Source organism: Oryzias latipes, chromosome 9 (assembly GCF_002234675.1).
Source record: "Oryzias latipes chromosome 9, ASM223467v1".
Taxonomy (NCBI): domain Eukaryota; kingdom Metazoa; phylum Chordata; class Actinopteri; order Beloniformes; family Adrianichthyidae; genus Oryzias; species Oryzias latipes.
In genome coordinates, this window is record NC_019867.2 from 6130091 (window position 1) to 6153702 (window position 23612).

General features: G+C 40.5%; 1 protein-coding gene across 5 annotated transcripts in view; it reads right to left on the reverse strand.

Moving 5' to 3' along the window:
• Positions 1–194: 194 nt before the first annotated feature.
• Positions 195–23612, reverse strand: part of cltcl1 (clathrin heavy chain like 1) — a 31557-nt gene continuing 8139 nt past the window's right edge. Inside the window, exons 2-33 of one of the 5 annotated variants that reach the window (XM_023958266.1) lie at positions 21187–21394; positions 20502–20504; positions 19637–19905; positions 17907–18068; positions 17693–17806; positions 17443–17616; positions 17138–17335; positions 16483–16683; positions 15177–15329; positions 14865–14987; positions 14404–14541; positions 13628–13792; positions 13345–13525; positions 13086–13249; positions 12885–13010; positions 12649–12791; positions 11074–11308; positions 10868–10990; positions 9637–9782; positions 9366–9549; positions 9056–9248; positions 8813–8970; positions 7916–8080; positions 6714–6989; positions 5655–5804; positions 5435–5566; positions 5233–5343; positions 4849–5019; positions 4491–4712; positions 4308–4328; positions 1853–1928; positions 195–1327 (exon numbers count right to left, since the gene is read on the reverse strand). In XM_023958266.1, coding sequence (XP_023814034.1) covers positions 1200–1327; positions 1853–1928; positions 4308–4328; positions 4491–4712; positions 4849–5019; positions 5233–5343; positions 5435–5566; positions 5655–5804; positions 6714–6989; positions 7916–8080; positions 8813–8970; positions 9056–9248; positions 9366–9549; positions 9637–9782; positions 10868–10990; positions 11074–11308; positions 12649–12791; positions 12885–13010; positions 13086–13249; positions 13345–13525; positions 13628–13792; positions 14404–14541; positions 14865–14987; positions 15177–15329; positions 16483–16683; positions 17138–17335; positions 17443–17616; positions 17693–17806; positions 17907–18068; positions 19637–19905; positions 20502–20504; positions 21187–21394 — 5013 coding nt within the window. In that variant the 3' untranslated portion in view covers positions 195–1199. Of the gene's footprint in view, positions 1328–1852; positions 1929–4301; positions 4329–4490; positions 4713–4848; positions 5020–5232; positions 5344–5434; positions 5567–5654; positions 5805–6713; positions 6990–7915; positions 8081–8812; positions 8971–9055; positions 9249–9365; positions 9550–9636; positions 9783–10867; positions 10991–11073; positions 11309–12648; positions 12792–12884; positions 13011–13085; positions 13250–13344; positions 13526–13627; positions 13793–14403; positions 14542–14864; positions 14988–15176; positions 15330–16482; positions 16684–17137; positions 17336–17442; positions 17617–17692; positions 17807–17906; positions 18069–19636; positions 19906–20501; positions 20505–21186; positions 21395–23612 lie in introns of all 5 variants that reach the window. The other 4 variants (XM_023958264.1, XM_023958265.1, XM_023958267.1 and 1 more) reach the window with 4 other exon arrangements.

Sequence of the window (23612 nt, forward strand, 5' to 3'; positions counted from 1 at the left end):
TCCACTCAGACCTTTCACAGATCTGATCAGGCAGTGGGAGTAAACCAGCTTCTCCTGATGGGAGAAAAGTCTTGAACAGCCTCTTGAAAAGCTCAGATGCTTTGAAAGCTCAGCTTGGCAAGAAGGGAAGACCTTAAAACCTTAAATATTTAGGAATATATTTTTGTGAGGAAACAAATAACCACACTGCAGACAACAGATAAAGTATTTCATATTTGACATTTCTTCGATTACGTCAGTATCTTTACACACTGCTTTAAGTACAGCAATGATATCTAAGTGGCACCAAGATGTGTGTTTATTCCACAAGTTCTTGGTGCTTCAACATTTTCTTAGCAAGAAAAAGAAAATTCACAGGAAAAAGCTTTCCTCCCTCCTTATTTTAAACACATCAGTAATACTTTATATATTTGAGGTTAACATGACACTTGTGCTCCTGATTGCAGCATTATCATTTGGAAGCACATGCACAGACTATGGCATAGAACAATTCATCATTATTATTAATAATATAATATCACCTGCATTCTTTTCTTGTCTTTTGAACAAAATCATCATTAAACTCTTTTTTTTTTTTTTTTTCCAGAAACTGGGCTGATGATTTTGTTGTGCGTCTGTTGTGTGCACACACGCACAAACCCACACACAAATGCTGTAACCTTCATTAAGAAGTGTCCTTAGCCCGAATACAGCAAACACGTTGTACCTGTTGTGAGAGGACATGAAAAACTATTGCACATTTTTCTAGTCAGAGCATGAGACTGATGTGAACATGAACAAACACAATGCCTCATCGGAGTATGTAAGGCCATGACAGTGCTTTAAGGAGGGGACAGGAAAACATTTCCCTTCTTCACGCCCTAGTGAAGTCTCTTCTTCATCAGTGCTGAACATAACATATTTTAAAAAAAGCTGCTCAATGGATGCAGTTTAATGGAACTGCAGCAGGACAGAGAGGTCTGCTGGAACTACGCTAATTCTTTAAGGAAAGGTGACATCATGCTGTTCAAGGTCAGGGATGGAAGATGGGAGTCCTTCAGCGTCTGATTTAACCCAAACTGGGGAAAAGTTTAAAAAAAACAACAACCTAGAGATGAAGTTTTTTACTGGACTTTCAGGTTGGATTCTCCATATTTAGACCCAGAGCAGCAGTTTTGGTTTTGGGTCAAAACCAGGATGCACCAGGAGGAGCTGGGGCTCTACATGTTGAAGCCGTACACCGGTTGGGCGGGGTAACCTGCGGCGGTGGCGGGGTAGCCGTAGCCTGGGTACGCTGGCTGAGGAGCCACTGGAGGAGCGGCAGCTGCAGTCAGCATCAGCTGCTGGCCTGAAAACACAAACACCGTTCAAAACTCTGCGAGGAAAAGAAATGTTTCACCTTTTCACACTGAACTTTACAGTAGGAAATCTTCACTGAAAAAGTTCAGGAATAATTTCACTTTTAATTGTATTAAAGTCTGTGTATATTTGAATAGACTAAATAATTGTAGCAAAATAATTTTATAATTGGAAAACCAGTTCTGTACTTTCTCCACAAAAAAGGAAAAAATTTCATTTAACACGTAATTCAGAATGAAAGCAAAAGGAGCAAAAGTGAATTCATTTTAACATTAAAAAATAAAATGATATTGCACTTATTTCTAAAGCTATATTTAAACATCATAATCTAGTATAGTGCAAACACACATCCAAAACATAAGGATAAGAAAAAATAGTCTAAAAACTAAACACCAAACAGGAAACAGGCACTTTTACTATGAAATTCTTTTGCATATTCTTTCAGTGGATCCTAAGATTGACTGTTAAGGACTTTCTAGTTTGCTGGTGAACCATAAGCAGTCTGTAAACCTACCAAACACTATTGGCTGAGGCTCCGTCACCTCTTCTTCAGTCTTCCTCTTGCTCTCAGCAATGTCCAGTTTGTCCACCTGAGGGCGCCAAATAGACAAAATCACTCACCATCGTTTCGGTCAGTCTAAGTTTCTGCAGCTTACTGCTCTAAAAACATTTTATTTCAGTACCAAGTTATTTAATTCAGATAGTCTAAAGTAAGGAAAAACAAAAGAACTCCTCGAAAGTTCTGGTATAAGTGACTTAGTGAAGACATGCAGGTAGAACAACTGTTTCCAGCATTAAGGTTAAGCCACAACAGAAAGAATCGGATCACTTGGCTGGGGGGAAAAAATCCGTTTAAATTTGAAAGGAGTGGGAAAAATGTGGATTTATGAAACTCTGCAAAATTATTTAATATTTTTAAGTATATTTAACATGAAATTGGATATATTATACATAATGCCCTGTTGTTTGTTTAAAACCAGCCTTTTTTAATATAAGAAATAAATATATATATTTTTTATTATTATTAATTTTATTTATTTTTTTGCACAATTAAAGCCTTCAACAGGTAAGAAGGTTAAGGAAAAGGCACATTCTGCTTTGAGTTCATGCTTGCATTCAGATCAGTGACTCCACCCCCTTCGCATGCATCGCAATCCGACAGATTATGGACCCTTTATTTTATTTCTCAGCATTACCTTATTATGATGAAAAATGCTTCAATCAATTATTGATAATGGTTAAATTGATCGATTCCTAATGATATTACTTAACTTGCTCCAAAAATTGATTCTTGATTTTTCCTGATGAAAAATAGTTTACACATTTTTAACTTTTGATACTTGATCAATTATTGCAATGAAGTTTTTTGAAACAGTGTTATGTCTATTTTACTGATTATCTTTTAATCATATACATGATTTTTATAATGAACATAATTTGCATATATTTAAGATAACTGATCTGCATTTGCCATGTTGATTTCTAAAATTGTTATTTTGTACATGATAATTTAAGTAATTCATCTTTGTCATGTGCTTTATTGATACCTATGGATTCTTAATTCTGTCTGATAAAAGTTATGAACCGGATAATAAAAAATCATGTAGTAAAACGGTTATGGTAGAACAGGGGTGGGATTATATAAATTTGCTTCCTTCCATTCCCTTTCAAGCAATATTTATTTTTTTGTTTAATTATCTTATGTTTGATACGTCATTGTATGAATCTATAACTGATTATTGTAATTGTTTTGTGAACTATTCTTATTTGATTGCTTGAAACAAACCATTTCAAAATCTAAATTAAAACAATTGTAAGCAGGTCACCCTCACTGGTTCTGATCTAAACCCTGTCTTTGTTCTGCAGTAAAACCAGGATGCACGTCGGGGGACCACAGCCTCTGCTCAGGCGTTCAGCTCACTGTGGAAGCAGCTTCCACGTGCACTAAAGTAAGCGGACGGGGCTCAAACCGCCGAGCTGAATCATTGGGAATTTCTGTTGAGTCATGATTTAAAAAAATGTTTAAAAAAATTTGGGTAAAATAAAAATTAGATTAGCGTTAATGGAAAATAGAGTTAAGTCAAAATTACATTAGAAAATAATAGAGAAAAATATTAGTTACAATTTAAGTATCAAGCTTTCCAGCTAAAATAAAGAGAACTTTCTGACCTGAAGTTAGAAACATGGGGATACATCTACTGTTTAAGAAGGTCAGGTTTTGCTCATTTTTGGGAAGGAAATATTTCATGTTGATGGTTTTGTTTTTTTGCAGATGCAGCTCCATGAGAGAAGAGTTAGAAGATGAAAAACAGCCGTTAGTCTCCATAAAGTTCAACCTCTACACGTTTCAAACAGGCTTTGGGTCCAGCATCATCACTTTTCAAAATGGGATTTAAAAACAGAAAAAAGATATTTGAATAGAGGTAAACCAGCAAAAACACATTTATGTGTTGTGTTTGTTTATTTTATCTGAAAACATCAGTTACAATCATTGTAAAGCAGTGACACTGTGCTGGTCACTGAAATGTAGTTTTTACCAGAAGCCTCTTGACCTCCACTTTACCTTTTTTGTTTTTTTAAGAATTATTCAATCAGCACACAAAGTTCTGCTGATGGAATCCATATTTTCAATGAAAATCTTTTCACAAAAACATTTTCCTAAATATTTACTTAAATAATTTATTTTTTAAAATAATTTTAAGTAATTTTTTGTGAAAAACTATATTAAAATGTGGAAGTGAGCCTCAAAAGGGACAAATTTTAGTCTGAGTAAGTTGCAAAAACATTAACGATGAAGAGGAGCCAAAACCTGTAACCCAGCACCACAGATCTTCAGGACCACAGCAAGTTAGGTTGCACTCAGGCTACAATCCATGCTAGGTTCCTACATCAGAAACCTAAGTTTAAAGTTACAGAAAGAGACGGGACACATAGAATTTAAAAAAAAAAAGAGGGCCAGAGACCGTCACCTTCGCTGCAAACTCATCAACCTGGAAAAGAATCCAAAAAAAAATGATGGCATGTGACCTTGCATGTCTACAGGTCAGCATTTTACCATAATTGACACTCATTCAGAGCTTTATTCCCTCCAGCACCAGGTATCCTGGTGCTGAAGTTGTTTGTCATTTTTCACAAACAACTTCAGTTCTAACCTTTGTGAGGTATTCTCTCATGACCTGGATGAAGTAGGGCATTGCAAAGTCCATGATGTTGTGCCTCCAGGCGAGCTCCAGCACCACGTCGGGGTGCAGGAGGTCATAGGAGGCGAACAGGCAGGCGGCAAAGCACTCCCTCCTGCCCTCCTCCAGGAACCACTGCAGCAGAGTCTCTGCCAGCTCGGCTTCCTTGGACTCTGCAGCGTACAGCATTGCATCCTGGGACGGGTCAACAGAATAAGTAAGTCATTCAAAGCTTTGATTGCTGGATACAAAAAATAAAAATAAAAAAGAAGCAAAGAATTGAGAAAGACTGCCATCTACTGGAATGTGATTTCCTCTTCTCTCCTCTTACTTTGTAAAGTTTGTCCTTCTTGCACAGCTCCACACTCTGCCTCCAGCGGTTGTTTCCCTTGTAAAGGTAAGCAGCAATACGCCGGAACTCGATCAGCTCGTGTTTTTCTAACCTCTGAGCCAGAACGATGGTGTCAAAGTTGTCAAACGCATCGATGGAGGCTCTCAGGGCCTGTTGAGATAAAAATCCCAAATGAACTGAAGCAGAGCAATACAAGGGGGTTTTAACACGAAAACTTAATGTTTCAAGACTAATTAACTTCTTACTGTATATTTCTGTGACAAAAAATAGGAATTAACAAATAAAAGTTAAAAATAAAAATATTTTTGACCTCGGTTGTTTTTGAAGGTTAGTCTCCTTTGATTTTCAGAGTAAAGGTCTTACCTGGAAGTCCTCCTCCTCTGTCAGCAGGTCGTTCAGAGCTTCATTAACAGACTTATTGTTGTGACTCTGGACGGACCTCAAGTACGGCTTGACCAGCTTCAGCTGGTTCATCTGCTCAGGAAAAAGAAACCTCATTTAATGACATTAATAATAAAAATAATAATAATAACACAACAACAGATATCGATCTTGCGGTGGTTACCTTGCTAAAAAAGTTGACTGCTCTGCTGTGGTCCAGCCGAGGGGATAAAATAGTCAGCAGGTCGTTGACTAGGAGGGGTTTGAATTCCAGGTAGAAAGACAGAGATTTATAATACAGCTCCACGTTAGCGACCTGAGTGATGGAAAAAGAAAATTGACTAAATTACACCCCAAAAAAAGCTTGTTTTAGTAATCGGAATCAAACCTGAGCCTGAGCTCACCTTAGCAATGATGTCTTTGAAGAGGCTTTCTTTCCAAGCATCAGTCGGATGGTTCATCATGGTGAGGATGGCGTTGTCGTACTCCTCGTACTTATCGTAGAGGAAAACCAGCTCGCCCCATAAATGAGCCTGTTCCGCTGCACGAAGAACCTGGACGGGGAAACATCCACAACAAAGATTTTACACCATCCAAGCCGAGGAACAGGCTTTAACGCTGACAATGTTGCTGGCAACTCCTACATAACACACGCCATTAGGATCGTGTTGCATTCCAGTGCAAAGACATTGTTTCCCGCAACAGAATCAGCTGATTTATGTCAATTGTGTAAAACATTACAACTTAAGTGTTGCAGATCAGTGCAAAACTGCTTTTCTCCAGTTCAAAAGTCCCTGGAATTACGTAAATTGCATGAAAAAGTTACGGTGGTTACGATCCCTGTGCGTTAAAGGGTTAAATAAAAAGCCTGATAAATGGAGGAAGAAATTATCTCTTATTTGAAAACACAGTATAAATGTCATAGATTGATCTTTCTTTAAATTAATTGTATTTTTTTCTGGCAGAAAACACGTTTCCTGTTAGTTTTTAAGGTAGGAATTCATGATTTGTTACCTTAGTTTAGCTACTGAAATAATGTTTTGTCAGTACTAAACAAAACTGGTTTTAGAATTAAAATGTTACCAAGAAAAATCCATATTTATTGAATCATGTCAAATCAAAAACTTAATTTAAATGCAATTGTGTGAATCGAAATCTTCATCTGGAGTCACTGAAAACCTTTTTGTGGAAATCTTAGGAGGGCAATTCTTCAGATCAAGTTACTTTTACGCTCACAAAATCTTCTCAGGATTTTTCTTCAAAGTAAAAGCATGGCCTGATTTTGCCGATATGCCATATGAATGTTAGTAGAATGAAAATTTGGATGACTAGAGCCTCCTCATAACGGAGGATTATTGATGCAAATTTTTAATATACTCACAACTGAAGCTTGAAATGTTTTAAGAAACTCTTGTCGATAAAAAGGAACCAAAATAACAGACAGAAAACTGGAGAAGATGTACCTTCGGGATGTTGACTCTGGACCAGAAGAGCTCCAGATGCTCTCTCATTTTCTGCTGTTTGAACTTGGAGTAGAGGATGGCGAGCTCTGTGAACATGCCCATGTGGGCCCGCTCCAGACCCAGCGCAGCCTCCAGCAGCGCGATCAGCTCCTCGAAGTACCCACGGTCCTGATAGTAGCTGATCAGGTCCTCCAGCTCATCGGCGTGGATCACAATGTGCAGGCCGCAGATCTGCGCCAGCCGAAACTCCTCGCCATCCACGCACGCAAAGCAAACCTTTAATGGAGATCAGAGAGGGACAAAGGAATGAAGAACACCAGTGTGGGGAATTTAAACCCTGGTCTCTAGCTCACTTGCATTTACGTTAGTCTAATTCTCCATTGCTCACTCAAAAAGGTAAATCTACAAAAAGAGCAGACGTCGTTTGTTTCTGGCTCTAAGTCAGTGCTTCTCAAATAGTGGGGGCACGGGATTGCCCAACACCAGGATCTTCTGTGCCTTTAGATGACTTAGCTCATGCTAATGATGTCATTCTTTATGAACTATTGTAGACATATTGATGACGTGTCTTTATTTTCCATAAATGTATTCTTTGTCTGCCTGTGGTTTAGTTGGTGTCAGTATTTGACATACAGACAGCAGGAAAACGGCTGCACTTTATGAGATCATAAATAAAGAATCCATCATTTAGAAAAAAATCAGCACAATGTTTTTTACCTGTTTCTTCAGACTAAAATCGTTAAATATATTGGTGCTGCTAATGTTTCAGATCAATTTACGTTTAATATTATTTATTGATTGAATTATTTTCTCAGCATCAAATGGTTCAGTTGTTCAAAATGTTTCTAGTTTCAGTAAGGAATGAAAGATTTTTTTTATTTTCAGGCTCTTTAAGCTTCTTTTTTTGCTTTAGACTATAACAGGGTTTCGGTTTGGCAAAACAGAAGTTAATATTTGTTGAACGTGGATTTATAATATATTGCTTTTTTCTTTTGTTAATGTTAAAAGATACAATTTCAGGTATACTTACAAAATTTCTATAGATACTAACCTAATATATTGTCACTGGCGTGTGTGTGTGTGGGGTGGAAGAGAGGGCATAGGGGGTGGAAACATTTTCTTTTTCATAGGGGGGGAGGGGGCCTGGCAAAAAATAATTGTCAGTGGACGATTCTAAGTGTGTGTGTGTTTGTATTTCTTGCCTCTTTCCAGGTCCGTGTGCTGTTGGCCTTCCTGGCGCTGTCCACAGCTGCCTGATATTCTTCCAGGTGGACTAATGTAGAGGCCAGACGGGCAAAGTTGGACACGTTGTTGTACAGCAGTTTGGCTGCTTCGTACATGCCCTCCTCATAACATCTATCGCCGACCTACAGAAGGAGCAAAAAGATCAGATATTTACACATTTACCAGTGAGTTTCTATCAAATAATACAAACATGCAGCATTTTAGGTTCTTTTATATTTTTTATTAAAGGTTGGTCTAACAGGCGACCTTTACTGTGAAAGTCCCACATCGATCCTCTTTTGATCTTTTGTAAAACCTTTACCAGTGGTCTTTTAATTATGATCATGACATTTTGAGGCTAACTTTCTGCAGAGTGACAGTAGTTCTTCAGAAATTTAACTCGTGAGCAGGACCATTGGTGCAACCCCCCCCTCTCCCCGTCACCCATAACTCTCTGTTAACGGGTTTTCCTGCTAGCTTACAGCTCCTCACAGCCCCACCCTAATATTACGGGTACAACAAAAATAGCTAGCAATATTGGAGCTATCCAGCCGTAAAGTTTGGATTCAGATACCAGCTCAGTGGAGGAAAACAAAGACGTACACGGATCTAGTCGTCTACAAGTGGTTGTACCAAATTGGAGTGGAGCAGAAAGCTTGTGGCCTACCCAGCGTATTTTCTATCACACAAATAAGCTCTTTCTTAAACAGTTTTTTTTCAATGGGCCCCGATTCCCAACCTTTGAATAAAGAAAAACTCAGAAATGCAATCTTAAGCTTCATTTTCATAATTTTTGTCCTCCATCATCAGAAAAATATTACATGAACATGTTAAAAACACCAAAAGTTGGATTTTGGATGTACAGCAGAGTGTACCTGCTGTATGTGAGCGTTGTTGGGTCCACTGACAAACTCTTCCAGCTCTGCCAGACGGTTCGTTTTCGCCAAAGCAAAGATCAGCTCCGTCTCCACGTACGATTCTCTGGCTTTCTTTCGAGCCATCTGCAGAAACTTGACCAAATCTTCCCAGTTATCTACAAAAAAGAAAAAAATCTCAGCTCAGCCACACAGACGACTAACAAATGCAAAGCGTAGAAATGCTACACAACAACGCCTTACTGTTCTTGCTGGCTGCATTTACCACCTCCATGTATGCTGAAGGGTCCACAGCTTTAATGTAGGAGTCAATGGCCTCCTTGACCAAGTCTCTGTGCAGCTGTGCTCGCCCCAACTGGCTCCAAACTGCAGGCTCATTACAGCGCTCTGCAAACTCATAGGCCCGGTCCAAGTTGCCGATGTGCTCGATCAGAACCTGAGGAGGAAGCAGCAAATTAACTTCCAAAGATCTGTTTATTTTTTTCATCAACAGGTGGTCAAAAACAACTTGCGTAAACTGGTACAAACTAAAAATGTGGACTTTATTTTTAACCTGAATTGCAGAGGTGTTGACGTCAAACTTCTTGAAAATAGCAAACGCCTCTTCGAAGAGCTCATTGCTGATGGCGATGTTTGCGATATCAGGAGCGTCGTAGTTGTCGAGCCGGTTAACGTACTCCATCACCCGAGTGCGGTCGGCCTTGATGGCTGTCAAAATCAGCAGGTTCTGGAGGTTTCTAGGGGACGTCACAGAGGAAATTAAGTAGAATGTCAAGCACAACAGAGTTTGCTTCAGGAAAGATGAAGCTGTGAGAATGACGTACCTGTGTTCACTGAAGACAGAGTTATCGAGCACGATCTTCTCCAGGAGTTCAATCAGCTCGTTGGGCAGGTCTGCAGTCATGAAGGCTTTGACAGTCACCGACACCTCCTCTGGATCCTGAGTTTCTGAGAGAGCTGTCTGTACCACCTGAGAATAGGTTCCAATGGACATTAAAGTGACCGACAAGACCGTTGCAGAAGTGACGGCAAGGCGGCAATGGCGGCTTGCAGATTCATTCCGGGTTTCAACTGGACTACAAACTGGTTCTGATTCAAACTGGTTGGACTTTATGGAACTTTTGCACATTCGTCCCTCCTCCGACCATCAGGTCGAGGTTAACAAACGTTTGCAGTTTATGTGGAGTATTTTTGTCCAGGGTTCCATATGGCCACCCTGTCACGCTAGGTGTAGCCTTGTAGCTATCAAGCTAGCGGTGGTTAGTGTATGGCTTCGAGAGGCTACTCTGTAAGTCAGCCTGCACAATAAATTGCAAATTTATCCTTATTGCAATATCAAGCAATATTGCAATATTGATCACCAATATAGCAAATTGCGAGTTTTCCTCATGTGGTGCTGTCCTAGTGCTAAGGTCCACGCAGTGGCTTTATTAAAGTGGAGAAAACAGCTCTTATTTGTGGTTACTTAAGGCGATGTCACACAGTGCATACTGCACAGATGAAAATTTGTCATACATGAAGAGATGTGGAAAAAGTGAGAAAAGTTGGGGTCGTTATGTGAAATTTTTACAGAAGTATCACAAATTAACCACTTCAAAACCACGGAAGATTAAGCCACACAAAGAATACTTAAAAAAGCGTAGAACATGATATGTGTACCGTACACGCAACATAAAAGTTATACTTCTGTGGTACATACTGGAAAAGTCTGTTAGACATCTGCGGACATACGTGGAAAAGAAGCCAAATATTTGCGTAGGCATCTTGCAAAAATCACGCACAACATAAAATGTATGTAATAACTGCGTACAAACTATGTGAAATACGCGTAAACTACGCAATTCTCCACCCACCAAAAATTTTCAAAACCAAATTCACGTAAAGACCTGTCGGCCGAAACCCTCGACGGACATCTGCACATAATGACAAACGCAAGAAACACTCAAGAATTACATACACCACGCATGTATCATGAAAGACCAAAATTTAATAAATGGAAAATGTGCATAGTGGCTGTGTTACATGACCTTTAGGGAGCAGAGGAAAAAACCCAACCTGGTCAATGAGCGGTCTTCTGAAAGGGTTGTCCTCATCCAAGACTTTGGCCCAAAGTTCTGGGTCTTTCCGTCGTACCAGATAACGAGCTTCACTCTTAAATAATGAGTTTTCATTGCAAACCTGACAGGGAAAAAAAGGAAAACTGTGGTTGAAACTTTCCATCAAAGAGTTCTCCTCAAACTGATGATTTGCTCTTCACACACTTTGATGAGCTCCATGTCACATTGTCCTCGTTCATAAGCCACGCAGGCCAGATGAGGGTCTCTCTTCTCACAGTAGCGTCCCACGATGGCGCTGTCATAAAACGGGTTCTCCTTCAGGAAGCGCTCCGGCGTGTTGTTGCTGTCAATGTAGATCTTAGCCAGAGCATTATGGGTAGCTGGCTCCTCACACCCTTCATGGATACGGGACTCCAGCCATGGCAACAAAAGCTTTAGCCTAACAAGAGCAGTTGAAATGAAAAAAAATGCTTTTAGAAAGTGAAATGAATTAGGAAGCACTTATTTACAGAAATTCTGAAATAATGGATCACAGTATTTAAACGAGTTAGTTTAACAAAAAGTACTTTTATGGGGTCAAATCAGAATAATCTTAAAGTGAATGAAAAACCAGATTGTACATTTAAAACAGCTCTAAAATCCACATTGTAAACTTAAAGGAAATATATTTAAAAAAATTGGGGAAAAAATTGTAAATTTGAAAGAAATATATTTTAAACTCGTTATTTTTGCTCTAAAACAGCATCTACTGTTATAGATGTATCAAACTTTGGGAGAGCATCATCACCGCTGTACGCCACATCAGAGGAGGGATGACACAGATGCCGTTTTGGAGCGGAAATGACGTCAACATAACATCTTTCAAAGTGATGTCAATCATGTCCCGGTAGCCAATGGGCTCAAAGCTGCACACCAAAGTAAATTAAGATCAGCAAAAAAAAAGGAAAGGCTGAATTAAAACTGTAAATTGATGAACTAAAGTGTAAAAGGATAGAAATAAGAAACAGAAGTCAAAAATGCAACTTTCAAATTTACAAACTTTCAGATATAAATTTTTTTCTAGATGAAAACATTTCTTTTAAATTTTCGATATTTCCTTCAAGTTTAAAAATGCATACTTTTGAGTTTAAAACTGTTTTCAAATTCGAAAACTTTTTAAAACTTTTATTGTTTACCATATAATTTTTTCTAATTTTAAATCTCGTTTTTCTTTTACTTTAAGCTGATTTAACCCCATAAACTTCTGCAGCCAAACTAAAAAAAAAAAAAAAGTTATAGGGACTTTAGGGCAGTGTAATACCAATCACTAACACTAGATGGTGGTGTTCTGCATTTATCAATCAGTTCTATCAATCTCAGAATATTCTGAGGGGGGGAGGGTTCGTGGTAATAAATCTTTAGGGTTTTTCGGTGTATCTTACATAAGTGTTCAACACCAACACCCAATGCAGTCCGGCAGAACTCTGCAATGAAGCAAGAGGATTGCCTCTATTCACATCACAATAATTATTTAAAGCTGACAGACAAAAGGTCATCTATATTCGGAGCTACAACCTCTTTTTAAAAAACATTTCAGTGCCAGAAGGACTAAAATACCTAAAAGCTCTATTTAACTCTATATTCCTTTGGCTAATAATGCTATACAAAAGCTGAAGTTCACTTTAGACAGATTGAAGTATTTTCAATGATTCTGCGTAATCGTTTGTCGTTGTGGCAGATCGAAGCGGTGCAACAGGTAAGAACTCGGCAAAAAAAAAAAAACGGGGGGGATGGCTTCACCTGTTCCTTTTCTCAACTTCCTCCACCAGCTCATCAGTGGAAAACTGTCCTCGTACCACCATGATCAGATTCTTGATGACATCCTCCGAGCAGTCAACATCCAACAACCCACCGATCACCACAGGCAGACGGCTGGGGTTCACCTAAAAACGGATGAAGACAAGTTTGAAACAAAAGGCAATCTGCATTAGATAGAAAGTTATGCCCAAACGTCTCAGTAGCAGCGTGGATCTTACTTTCTGCACGTAGATTTCAATGTACTTTTGCAGACTGTTGCGGTAGAGGTACAGCACCAGGTCATGGACAAAGTCAAAGCGATCACACACAATGATGAGAGGAAGCTGGTCAGTTAGCTTAGCCTCCTGCAAACAGAGGAACCATGAGATTCACGTACGATCAGCTGTGTGCAAACGTTTGTTCACAAAGGGTCTCCCTACCTTGAGGAAGTTTTTAACCCGGTCTGGGTCATAGCAGTTGCTCTCCCTGCAGATTCTTTCCACCTCTTTGATTTGGCCCGTCTTACAGGCAGCCTGAATGTACTTGAAGTGGACATCGGGCTCCTGGCTGAAATTCACGATGGACCCCAGGAAGTAAAACAAGCCTTGAGTGGAGTTCGTGAGAGGAAACGGCAAAGCAGCGGTTTAAAAAGACTTGTTGGAATCCGACAGGATGCAGACAGAACATCATCTCTCCTACCCTCATAACTCTTGAAGGACTCAAAAAGCTCTACCAGCGCCTGAGTTCCCAGCTGCTCGTGATACTTTGAGGCTACCTGGACACACAACTGCAGGTTCTGCCGGATGTTAGCTGACAGCATGGCCCTCAAACACTCCAGCGAGTCTTCAACAGACAAGGAGCCAAAAAAGTTTAAGAGCCACTAGAAGACAAAACAGAATAAGGTGGAAAGTGAGGAAAAAGAATAAAACAAGCCCAATGGAGATGGATGTTCACAAGCCTGACTGCACCTCCACAAACAAACCTCGGGGTTGAGCAGATGCGTGTGCACCACAGCTCGTTTGATGTCGTACATGTCAGTGTAGTGTTCGAGAGCTCTCTGCAGAAGCCCCGCCTTCTCGCACAGCTGTGCTACATGAGCGCGGTCGTAGTGCGTGAACATCTGGTTCCCCAGGATTGCATCTGCAACCTAGAAATGTTGGAAGTACACATGAACACACAAATCAGCTTTAAAATCACGGAGAATTTGGCGTCTGGATGAGAACGGAACAATGGCGTCTTCTCAGCAAACAAAACGTAGCTCATATAAACTAAAAAAAGAAACACTTGAACTCGGTAATTTCCTAACTCAATTGTTTACAATGAATTAGGAATGAATTTAATGTAAAGGTTTTAAAAAAGATTTTAGTATTAAAACAAAAGAGTTATTTCCACAACTATTTAAAAGATAAATAATTAGAGCAAGTGGTAAAACACACAAGAAGGCCTCAGACCACTAAGGGTAAAACCTCCAATCCACCATGTTTTATTAGTAATATTTTCTACATCTAACCCGGGGTGGGCAGACTTTTGGACTTGTGGGCCACGAAGGGCCGGACCAGGAGCTTTCATCATTTTTTACAGCTTAGAGAGAACCTCTCCAGCAGTGCAAAAATCCCTGATGATTATAAAGTCAGTCTGCACTCATACTTAGTCTGATTCTTCTAACCTGGGTGAAAACAGCAGTTGGCTTCTGTCATATGGGTGTGAATGGCATCTTCATTGAAAATATCTTCAGCAAATTCAAGTCAGGAAGTTCACCTGGGGTGCGTGTATCAGGTTCATCTCCAGCAGACGTGTTTGCAAGTGTCCTTCGGTGGGGCGGTTGTTCTTTAAAGCATCCAAAAGAAAGGAGGTGCACTGCTGGATCAAGCTGCCCTCCATGAAAACATCCACAATCTACCACAAAGAAAGCAAAATGTTAGCTTCGTGCCAGTTAGTTTAATCACCAACCATCTGTGAAGAACGATTTCACTCAGGCAGCAACCAGGGAAATCTTTCAATGTCTTTGGATCTGTGGAGGCAAACGCCTTAACCTACACTCTTCCATCCTCCCGTCTGCAGCATATTAAAGCGTCTGAGTGGCTTTGAAGGAACGAGGGAGTCGCAAACTGACTGAATTCCTGAAATTGCTGCCACATCTGGCATAACACAGATGGAGACTCCTGCAGAGTGTTTGTGGGCTGTAACACATGGGAGGCTAGTGCCAATGTCTGCTTCACCTGGTTGATGTTGGCCAGCGGCTCCTCGTCCTGGACCAGCATCTGGGCAAACTGTAGTCCCTGATCTGGACTGACACGCATCACATTCCTCAACAAAAAGATCCAGTCTGGAGAGTAGCCAACCTTTGCAAAATGAACAGAAAATGACTAATTGTTTGCAGCTTTATTTACATTTTTGCAATTAAAAAAAGAAAAGCAAATGACTAGATATTGGGAAGAAAAAAAAAAAACAAATGCAATCCAAGGAGTGTTATGTTTTAATAAATAATTTATTATGAAAACAAAAATGAGATATCCGAGTTATTTGCTTACCTTTTTGGCATACAGTACTATTTTCTGGAATTGGCCCGTCTCTGCAAAGCACTGAATGACCTTGTTGGGGACGTTGGCTCTGAGGTACACACTAAGAGCCAGTGTTGGGTCAGTGGCTTTCACCAGGTCTCCCAGCTCCTCTGAACACTCCAGCTGCATCACAAATACAGCCATAATCACAAGGATGGTCGGGTGAAAACCAACATTGCAGCAAAACATTCCTGAAAACTAGTCCAATGCATAATCTTTTGTACAACAAAGGTTGTTTTTTTTTTTGTTTGTTGTTTTTACTGTTGCAGGGCCACAGCAGGGGACCTTATAGACTCACTAAGATGAAAATTGTGTTGATGAGGGTTTTTAAAATATTATTGTAGCAATTTTCTGATGATAGAGGACATACATAAAGAAAATTAAGCTTAAAATTGCATTCCTGAGAATTTCTCTATTTAAATATTGTGAATCAGGAGCAGACAAAAAAAGCTGTTTGAAATAGAGGGCATTTGTGATGTAGACAATATGCTGGACGTGGCGCAAGCTCCCTGCTCCGCTCCATTCCTATGCATCCACACACAGACGTCTAGATCCAGGAATGTCTTTGTTGCCTCTGTACAGCTGGATAGCTCCAATATTACACACCGTTTTTGTTGCACCGGCTATGCTAGGTTGGGGCTGTGAGGGGTTGTATGCTAGCAGGAGAGCATGAAAACAGAGAGCTCTCAGCAACGGAGAGGGGTCCAGGCCAGGCCACAACTCAAGAGGCAAATTTCTAATGAACTACTGCCACTCTGCAGAAACTATGGCCTAAAAAACGGCACAGAACTTTTGATTTAGCTGAAACTGGCATAATCATAATTTGCTTTGAAAATAGGTCAAAGGATAATTGGAGTGGGGCCTTATATATTGGTTGATACGTTGGTATGATGGGATTTGACGACATATTTGAAGAAATAATTCACTCCAAGTGTTCCAAAAAAAAAACCTACATGCTTGAAATATTCGTCCATACTATTTATACGGACACCATCACATACTATTTGTTCATGCACTAAGTTGTTGAGGCTCTTTAAGTGGATTAGGAAGAAGCTCCAACATTTTTAAGGTCAGGTTTTAAAGGTACAGGAGATTTGTGTGTAGCGCAGGAACAAGAACTATACATGTGTCTACTTTTTAAATTCACTTCATAGTAGGGCCGATATGATCTGAGTAAACTTTTTAAGGACTGCTGCTTCGTTGCGGAGCAAACCAGTCACAGCAATTATCCCTAAATTCCAGCATCACACAGCTGTTCCAGCGCTCACACACCCACCTTGTCCTCCTTCAGCCATTTCTCTAGAAGCTGCTTGCGGCCCTGTTGCAGAACAGGCCTGCACAGCTCCAGAGACTCAAACTTGTTGAGCTGGCCCTGGTCCAAGAGAATCCCAAAGTATTGCAAGAGAGGGGAGGCCTGACCCGGCTGGGCTGGGACGCTCTGGAACTTACGAATGGTTTCTGCCGTTCGCAGGATACCCTGAGGGGAGGACAGACATCAACACAATGGGGGGATTATTGGTGAGAGGAAAAAAAACAAGGGAGTAGAGAAAAGTCTGAATCGTTTCAAGAATTTCATGGTTGATGCGATAAGTCCCCATGAAAGCATGTTTACTTTTTCCCCATCATTAAATCTAATGTACATCTTCTGCCATTTTATCCCTTTCGGGGTCACGGGGCTGCCGGAGCCTTTCCCGGACACTTGTGGGCGAAGGCAGGGGATGCCCTGGACGGTTCGCCAGTCTGTCGCAGGGTCACACATATCACACACACCCATTCACACTCACACAAATCTAATGTGGAGTTTAAAAGTTCGCATTAAAAGTTTTGAGAGACGCTGACCTACATTCTAAAATTTAGCAGTAAAAAACCTCCCTTCTCATCTGGTGTGCATTAGAACGAGCGGTGTTCCCCTGCAGAGACCTTTAGCATACCTTGGGTGCTGATGCAGCAACCTTTGCAGCCTCTGAGTAACTTCCCTGAGCAAACAGGGTGTTGAACTTCCTCCCAAAAAGTTCTTCAGCTCCCGCAAGGTTCGACCTCACAGCAATCTTCAGAGCGAGATCTGGGTTCTGCAGGACGTTTGTGACGTAATTCACAACGTTCTCCTCTTCGACACACACGGATAAGACCTACAGAGAAGAGAAGATTAAATTAACATGAAAGCATTTCAAAGTTGCTTTTCTGATTTCCTGCTCCATAACATCAGCGTGAATCAGTAAAACGCTTTGTTTCTCACTTGTCCCTTTTTGTTGACACCGATGATCCCTGACGTGGCCTCATGGGGCGCCGTTACAAAGATGGTCTCTGCGCTGATTCGGTTCATGTAGATGCAAACTCCACACTCAAGGTCGTACAGATGAATGTAACCGTACTTTGTAATCAAATATATTACACCGTGTTTGTTTCCAATCTAAAAAAAAAAAGCAGACAGTGCATTAAGCATCAAATGGAGCTTAAAAGTCCACCTCCTTGTTCAGATTCTTCACCTGCATGGCCACAGGAAAGTCTGTCTGAGCCTCTGGAGGGAAGAAAACATCCACTGCTTTCTTAGCAAACGGCTGGTTTCCTGCAGCTGGCTGACCGACTTCAATTATGTGCAACTGAAACAAAAAAGATTGCATAAATTAGAGGACTTAACTGTGACAGTCACATATGATGATGTCAATAATTTAAGTGAAGATTTGGATGGATTATTTAAACCTTTCCTCCAGCCTGTGAGCGCACAGCAAAGCAGAAGAGGGTGGAAGGTTTGGCATTTCCCTCCACTGTAAACTCCCCAAAGGCAGCCGCATGGCCCTCGATGGGCTGGGACACTTTTCTGTCGACGGAATAAAGCTGCATTGCTCCAACCACACGGTTTTGCTGCCGAACCAAACAAGAGAGTTAGAATAGAACAAAGCATTGATGGTCAGTGACTAAACTTTGCAGGTTCAAAACCCTGACATGATCACAACACATTTGTTGATGAGAAATAACACACGTGGCCCATTTTTTTGGAAGACTTTAGGTATGGCCGGAATTTTTTAAAATAGTTATTTAAAATTTTTACATTCACAGAAATACACAGTGAGTCTTGGAAATGATTCTTATTATTAGTTAAAACACTACTAAATAGACAGATATTTGTAGGTTTTTCCTGTCGAGGGAGTTGCCCATCACAGGCATTATGCCTAAATGTACTTATAAAAGAACAAAGCAGCAGCTTTTATTATGAAATAAAGAGGTCCCTTGTTTAGCATTGAAGTTACGTTCTAAAAACAACAATCAATAAATTAAATCTGCAAAGCAGTAATCCTACTTATTTTACCATTTTAGACTTTTTAGCTGTAAAACCCCTCCATATTCATGTTATACACTTTTCTCAGAAACACATTTCAACACTTTTCTCTCCTAATAAAACTCTTAACATTCAAACGTTCATAAAAAAAGTCAAATTTTATAGAATGAAAAGGAAGATTTGTGCAGATTGACACGGTTTACGACCAATCAGGACACGGAACACAATGCACTGTAAAAGAAAAAAAGCATGCAGAGTTACAGACACAGAAGTACAAATAAAAACCCTGCATAACAGAAAGACTGCAAAAGGTGAACCGCCATGTAGCAAGGGGCCACCATTTTACTTCTTTCCAGCTATTTTTCACCAAACTTGAGCTTTTCCAAAAAAAATAAGCAGAGATGAATGTGTTACAGAAGGAATGATGACTAAAAATCCATTAGGACAAAATAAAAAGATAAACATGTGACATCATTACTGAACATCAATAACTCATTAAAAAGCGACTGTCTTTGTCCAACAAATGCAGAGGAAAAACAGTATTGGTCAAGTTGTCCCATAGTTTGGTCTGCAATGTTCATCACAGAAACACTTCAACTGCAAGAGACAGAATGTTAAAAAAAAAAGAAAAATAAGAAAAATCAAGGAAATCGCTTTGTAGATTTTTAAAAGAATGTCTTTGTCTAATGGGACAGAAAACAAGTATTTAGCTTTAACAAACCGAGATTTCTGTCCCTCACAGACCTTTTCCTTTTTCTTTAAGAAGCTCTTCAAATCCTCCACTGGTTACCTGTATTAATGTCACCTGTTTGAACTGGTTGTCCTCACTCTTAAACAGTCAGACTGCAACATCCTTGTTCTGAGGTAAACAAGATAAACATTTTAAACCTACACTAAACAGGTTTTAAAGGCACAGTGTTGCAGCCATGTGATTCATTTACTTTGAATGAGTTGAACTTTTCCTCTTTTTAAAATGATCTTAAGCATAAAGCATCCAGACTTTTTAAAGGACCTGCGAAGTTCTTTCTAAAGTGAGCTGTACTGATTTTATTTTTGGTTCCGTGGGGCTCCAGAGTATAAAGAAATAATTCTTTCCAAAGACCTGACATTGTACCTCATGACGTCTTCACTAAACATGCCTCTGCCGTCATACCTGTGCAGAGATTCCAATCAGCAGTAACCACTTCTGTTGCTCGTCAGTTCGGTAGTTAATGATCTGACATCCCGCCAGACTGGCGTGCCGATCGAATACTTTGGTCGGTTGGGAATCCCCCTCCATGCTCCAGTGGTAGACGGCTGAATCCGTCACCAGGGCGACAGTGTTTACTGATATCCACTTCCAGAACATGACTTCCTCCGTCATGGTGTGAGCTTTCATCTTACTTTTCATCTCAATGTTGAAAATCTGCAGGGTCTTTGCAGCTGGAAGGAGGAAAATAACATGACAATTAGCAAGAGGTGAACAGATGATTTTGCAGTTCAACCCATTAAACGCCATAGGATATGGTCAATGAAATGCCACTCACTGTTTGGATGATAAATTAGTGGAAATCATGAATAAAACTGTCTAAAAATCTACAGAGCACATGCCTTATGAAGCTACAAAGAACAGAGGCTGCATTAGCTTCCACAACCGTGTAACAAAACAAAAAGGTGATGTAATGCAGGTGAGTGCTGAAACTACACAAAATCCCACAACACACCGGTTTTATCACAGTTCCCTTATGTGGAGCAGAGGACGATTGTGATGGTGATATGAACCCTGGCACACGCTTACACTAAGCTTTGCACATAGAGTCCTGCACTTTTGCCTGAGTAAGATCTGATGCTGCATACCACAGACACAAGTCATGCTAACACATGTACAGGCCTCAAAAAGGAGAGGATCGTCCGCAGGTCACATCGAACTGTTCCCTCTAAACTGTTTTCAGTCTTAAATTTGTTACAAAAAAAGTTCTTTGTGAAAGATATGGGAAGCTTTATGAGATAGATAGACAGACTGACAGAAAGCAACTCACCGTCTGTGAAATGACAGAACGCAAAGGAGAAAAAGCAAAGTGTCAATCAGGTAAAAGCAAGGAGACAAAGATAGACCACAGGTAAAGAAACAGGAGGGGGAAGCAGAAAAAAGCATTAGGATCTGTGCTTTAGGAGCTACAAACACGCAGATGATCGTTTGTTTAACTGATTTTGTATAAAGGAGCAACACCTTAAATATTTACAGCATTTATGGCACTTCTACAAATATCCCTTTAACTATTTAACACCAGAGATGTCATTGGGGACACCTAAATAACAGATGCTCTTGACACACTGTGCCCCTTCCACCGTTCAACGATCAACATAATCAGACGTGGAGAAAAGCAGCTTTGCACAAATATGCAACGCTTTTTGATATTGTTAAGTGTAGGAAAGCAGCATGAGGCCGCTTTTCACCCTTTCCGAATCTGCTGGAGTTACGTTAATTGCATAAACGGTTAAAGAGTTATGATAGTTTAACAATGAACTACCTCCAGTGTTAAATGGTTAAGGCAAAGACTTCGTATGCCCAAGTCTTCACACAATTACTTTTTAAGTATTTAAGCACAATAATACACTCAAGATCTGGCCTTAAGTCAAAACCAAAAAGAACTTTTTTCTCTGTCAGCCACAGATTATTTTTTCATCCATCCATGTTTGTTTAGCTATTTCTGTCTTTTTTACCCTTTAAGGCGATAACCTTGCTGGCGGGATTCATTATGGCGCTGTCTGCAGAAATGGGTCTCCTCAGAGGGTTCGTGGGGTCCAACAAGTCAACAATCACCACTTGGTTCTGGTCTCCCACCTTCTCTCTGATGCAGATGAACTTGTCCGACTCCATGGTCAGATAACTGAAGCCAATGTTGGCTGGGTTTATGCCCAGGTTCTGCAGCTGGAAAAGAGGGGCAGAAAATGAGAAAGTACATCCACCAGCTGTGCTCATCATCATCTACTGAAAAGTAATGTTGGCTGCTACAGGACAAAGCATTTTTAAAGGACTATCGTTGTTTTTATGATTGGCATCAACCAATCACTTCTGAAGGTTTTTCATTATGCAGTCACAACATAACGCTAGCCTTTATTCATGAGTCCACATTTCAAAATGTTAGTTGTGGTAAGAAGAAATCAAAAGGTTAAAAAATATATATATTAATTAAGCAAATAGAAACATAGAGACGCTATGATTTAACATGAGATCAGCAAAAGATAATCATGAAAACTTGACACACAGATGAGCAAAATGTAAGCATTTACAGAAAACTCCATGTTGACCCAACAATGAAGCAAGTTTTATGGTTTTATAAATAAAGAAAAGGGGAAAAGAAAGAACTCTCAGAAGGTGTAGAGACTTTCCCAATGACTGGACACGGATATGAAAGGAGTGAAGCTTTTGAGTCAATGAAAAAAATGAGAAGATAAGACCGGTTCAAACCATGAAGGGAGATTGACATTTGTTTAATGGACTAATGATCTGATGAAGTTCTAAAGTAAAAAAAAATCAAAAACTATCAGACTTCCCAATTTTTGTAGTTTTACATCTAACTATCTTTATATATGTCCTCTATCAAGAACATGTAAAAAATGCTACATGTTGAAAAGATCAAAAGCACAACTTTCATGGGAGTGGGTCTTTAAAAGTCTGATATCCTGGTTGTGACACTGCCGACGCGTTTTGGATCAGGCCTGAGTAAGATGCAGAGATGTTGAGCTGGTAAATCAACAATATACCAACTTTGATTCTGGGTTTTGAAGACTTACGTGAGTTCTGTGAACTACAGCTGAAGATGACATATTTTCCTTTGCAATGTCATAACTAAAACCAAAACAAACAGCTGATGACAATTCTGCACAGAAAGCCGCTCCTTAAATTATTGTATAAACTAAAAACAGAACTGAAAAGATAGCGAACAACAAGCAGTGGTCTTCCAATGAATGAAGACGCTGAATTATGCAGTCTGAGGCAAGCAGAAAGGAATCCTCTTCACAAGGACACTACTATCTCTCAGTTGGCTGGCAGAGCAGGACAACAAATCATGACCGCTGAGCCATTTAGGCCAAGTCTTCTTCAGAACAACAAGAATGTTAGCGGTCAGCAGTCAGGGTTGAGCAGATGAGATCTGCATTCAAAGAAAAGTCTCAATTAACTTAGTTTTAATTACATCTAGTCGGATGAAACAACTATGATGGTACTATCACAATTTATATATTTAAAATCAACCAACTCTCTGGTAGGGGAACAGGGCCCTCAGTGGCGGTGGCAGTGTCCCTCAGGTGCTACCTTCCTGGGCTTGGTGGTCCTCTCTCTACGCAGAGAGAAGGATACCCGAGTTCTCTGGCTAGGTCATGACCCGGGAATTGCATCACATGCAAATCTGAGGGTGTCAGTGTCCCTGTGGTGCTGGTTCTGGTTCTTGCCTCCAAGCGGTGGGCCTCTTCAAAACTCCCAACAGGAGGGGTGCCTGGAGCAAGGGGCGGGTCTCCCTTTCGGGGGGGCTGGTTCTTGGCTTGGGTAGAGGGATGCTCAGAACTCCCAGGTGATGCCGGGCTGTTCGTCAGGGGCTGGGGGGACTCTCCTGTATGTGGGGTCATGTGCTAGGCCCCCTGGCATGGCAGGAGTGTTCTCTAGCTGGGCTAGGGCTCACACTTAGTGCCCCCTTGCTCTCTGGTGTTGGGGGCCCTGTGGCGGTCCCACTGGACTCGCTGTGGGTGGCGACGTTGGGTTGCCCTTTGGATGGAATCCCTTGATCTACAATCTTGTGCAGGTGTGGGGCCGTGGCTGCCCCTGCTGCTTCGGCTGGGGTCTTGGTGTGGGGTTGACCTGCCCCTCTTTTTACATTCCATCATCCACTACAGTAGATGGCGGATCATCACCTGAACACAGGTGCCAGTGTGTTTGTTTGTATGCATAAATACGTGCCTTTCAGCTATGTACATGGTGACATGTATGTTTCGAGGTTTTAGGGCCAACAGGTATGTTTGTAACATTTGAGTGTCTGTAGCCAAACCCCGCCCTTTTGACTAAAATCTACACCTGACAGTAATGATGATATCTTTCCAGCAATGTGTTGCTTTGTGGTTCTATTACCCACCCCTCCACAAACATTTATTTA